The 2,161-nt window shown below is 38.7% G+C and overlaps 1 protein-coding gene across 1 annotated transcript; it reads left to right on the top strand.

Moving 5' to 3' along the window:
- Window positions 1-354: 354 nt before the first annotated feature.
- Window positions 355-1,233, top strand: LOC104585058 (ATP-dependent DNA helicase PIF2-like). Its single transcript, XM_010240991.1, has one exon. The coding sequence runs from the start codon at window positions 355-357 to the stop codon at window positions 1,231-1,233; it is 879 nt and encodes a 292-aa protein (XP_010239293.1).
- Window positions 1,234-2,161: the final 928 nt, after the last annotated feature.

Raw genomic sequence — 2,161 nt, 5'->3', positions numbered from 1 at the left:
AACAGAAATATTGACATTCAATGTCAATAATCTCAATATCAATATCTTGTGGTATTGACATTGGAGGGAATACAATGCCAAGCCTCCCAATGTCTACATCCAAACGAAGTAAATCATGTCAAAGGGGCTACATCGTTTGAAGATCTAGGCATTGTTAACGGCGTTCCTTTTTTGACTTTTAGAGAAGCTGCAGAGAAAAGGGGTCTTATCGAAGCTGATGGTAGTATTTCAGACTGTCTCAATGAGGCTGCAACATTTCAAATGCCTTCCGCACTTAGAAGGCTTTTTGCCATGATTTTGGTCTGTTGTGAGGTAACAAATGTCCGTAGATTATGGGAGAAACACTTTGAGGCCATGGCTGATGATTATCGACAGAAGGGTGTAAGCAACGAAGAAATTGAGCAGATGGTTCTTAGAGATATTGGAAATTTACTCTATTCAATGGGGAAAGACATCAAGACCTTCGATCTTCCAGATATTTTGGGTACTGATGATATGGAAAGCTTAGAGCAGAGAGAACTGGCTGAAGAGATGTCTATTGTACTTGACAAGAAGGACTTGGAGTTGTATGAAACTCTAAACAATGAGCAACGCTTTGCTTTTGATGAAATAATGGACCATGTATTACAAAAGAAGAGTAAAGTATTTTTCATCGATGGTCCAGGTGGTACTGGAAAGACATATCTTTATAGAGCTTTATTAGCTAAAGTGCGCTCCATTAAGCTAATAGCCATCGCAACAGCCACATCCGGCATCACAGCTTCCATAATGCCCGGTGGTAGGACTGCCCATTCCAGATTTAAGATACCAATAAACATTCAAGAGGACACCATGTGTAACTTCAGTGAGCAAAGTGGAACTGCAAAATTACTTAACAGAGCATCTTTAATCATTTGGGATGAAGTTGCTATGACAAAACGACATGCTGTTGAGGCACTGGACAGAACCCTCCAAGATATTACTGGTCATAAATTACCGTTTGGAGGAAAAGTGATAGTTTTTGGAGGGGACTTTAGACAAGTTCTTCCTGTTGTGAGGCGTGGCACTAGAGCACAGATTGTAGATGCTTCTATTCAGAAATCTTATCTATGGAAAGATATAAAACAAATAAAACTCCAGCGCAATATGAGAGGGCACAATTTGATCCATGGTTCTCCGATTTTCTTCTCAGAATTGGCAATGGTACAGAAAATACAATTGGAGAAGACTATGTACATCTACCAGAAGAGATAGTTGTAGATTACACAAATTCAGAGGTCTCCATTAGTAAGTTGATCAATGACATCTTTCCTTCACTTGACCAGAATGGAAGATCACCATCTTATATTAGTGAGCGTGCCATTCTTTCCACCAAAAATGAATATGTGGACGAGTTAAATGACATGCTTATAGACAGGTTTCCTGGAAAAGAAAAAGTTTATTACAGTTTTGATTCAGCAGTGGATGATACACAGAACCAGTACCCACATGAATTCCTTAATTCGTTGACACCTCATAGTCTGCCTCCACATGCTCTTAGATTGAAAATCAACTGTCCTGTGATCTTAATTCAAAATTTGGATCCTTCTAATGGGTTGTGCAATGGAACAAGACTTATCGTAAGGGCATTTCAAGATAATGCTATTGATGCAAAAATCATCAATGGGCAGCATGCTGGAAAGCGTGTGTTCCTTCCTAGAATTCCTCTGTACCTTTCAGAAGATGATGTGCTTCCTTTCAGGTTCAAAAGAAAACAATCTCCAATCCGTCTTAGCTTTTCCATGACAATCAATAAAGCTCAAGGCCAAACTATTCCAAATGTTGGCATCTATCTTCCAGAGCCGGTATTCTCTCATGGTCAACTCTATGTTGCTTTGTCAAGAGGCACCTCGAGAAAAACAACTAGAATACTTAAACCAAACAGGGAAATTGACCCATCGGGGAAAAGCACAAAAAATATTGTCTACAAGGATGTTCTGATATGATCCAATGCAGATATAACTCTGCATTATATTCCATAATAACTACAAGCATGGTTTATTACTGTGTGGATAGGTATGTCTCATTATATTATTAGAACCGAAACTACAAAACCCTTATTTTCTTCTCATTTTTACAAAGCTGGGAAGTACTGAATTAATCTAGATATTGTACCATTCTGCAGGTATTATGATCCGCGCAT

Source organism: Brachypodium distachyon, chromosome 4 (assembly GCF_000005505.3).
Source record: "Brachypodium distachyon strain Bd21 chromosome 4, Brachypodium_distachyon_v3.0, whole genome shotgun sequence".
NCBI lineage: Eukaryota > Viridiplantae > Streptophyta > Magnoliopsida > Poales > Poaceae > Brachypodium > Brachypodium distachyon.
This window is presented reverse-complemented; position numbering and strand designations above follow the sequence as displayed.

Bases quoted from the DNA above. Each gene is read 5' to 3' on its own strand.
- LOC104585058 (XM_010240991.1), top strand. From the start codon at position 355: ATGGCTGATGATTATCGACAGAAGGGTGTAAGCAACGAAGAAATTGAG.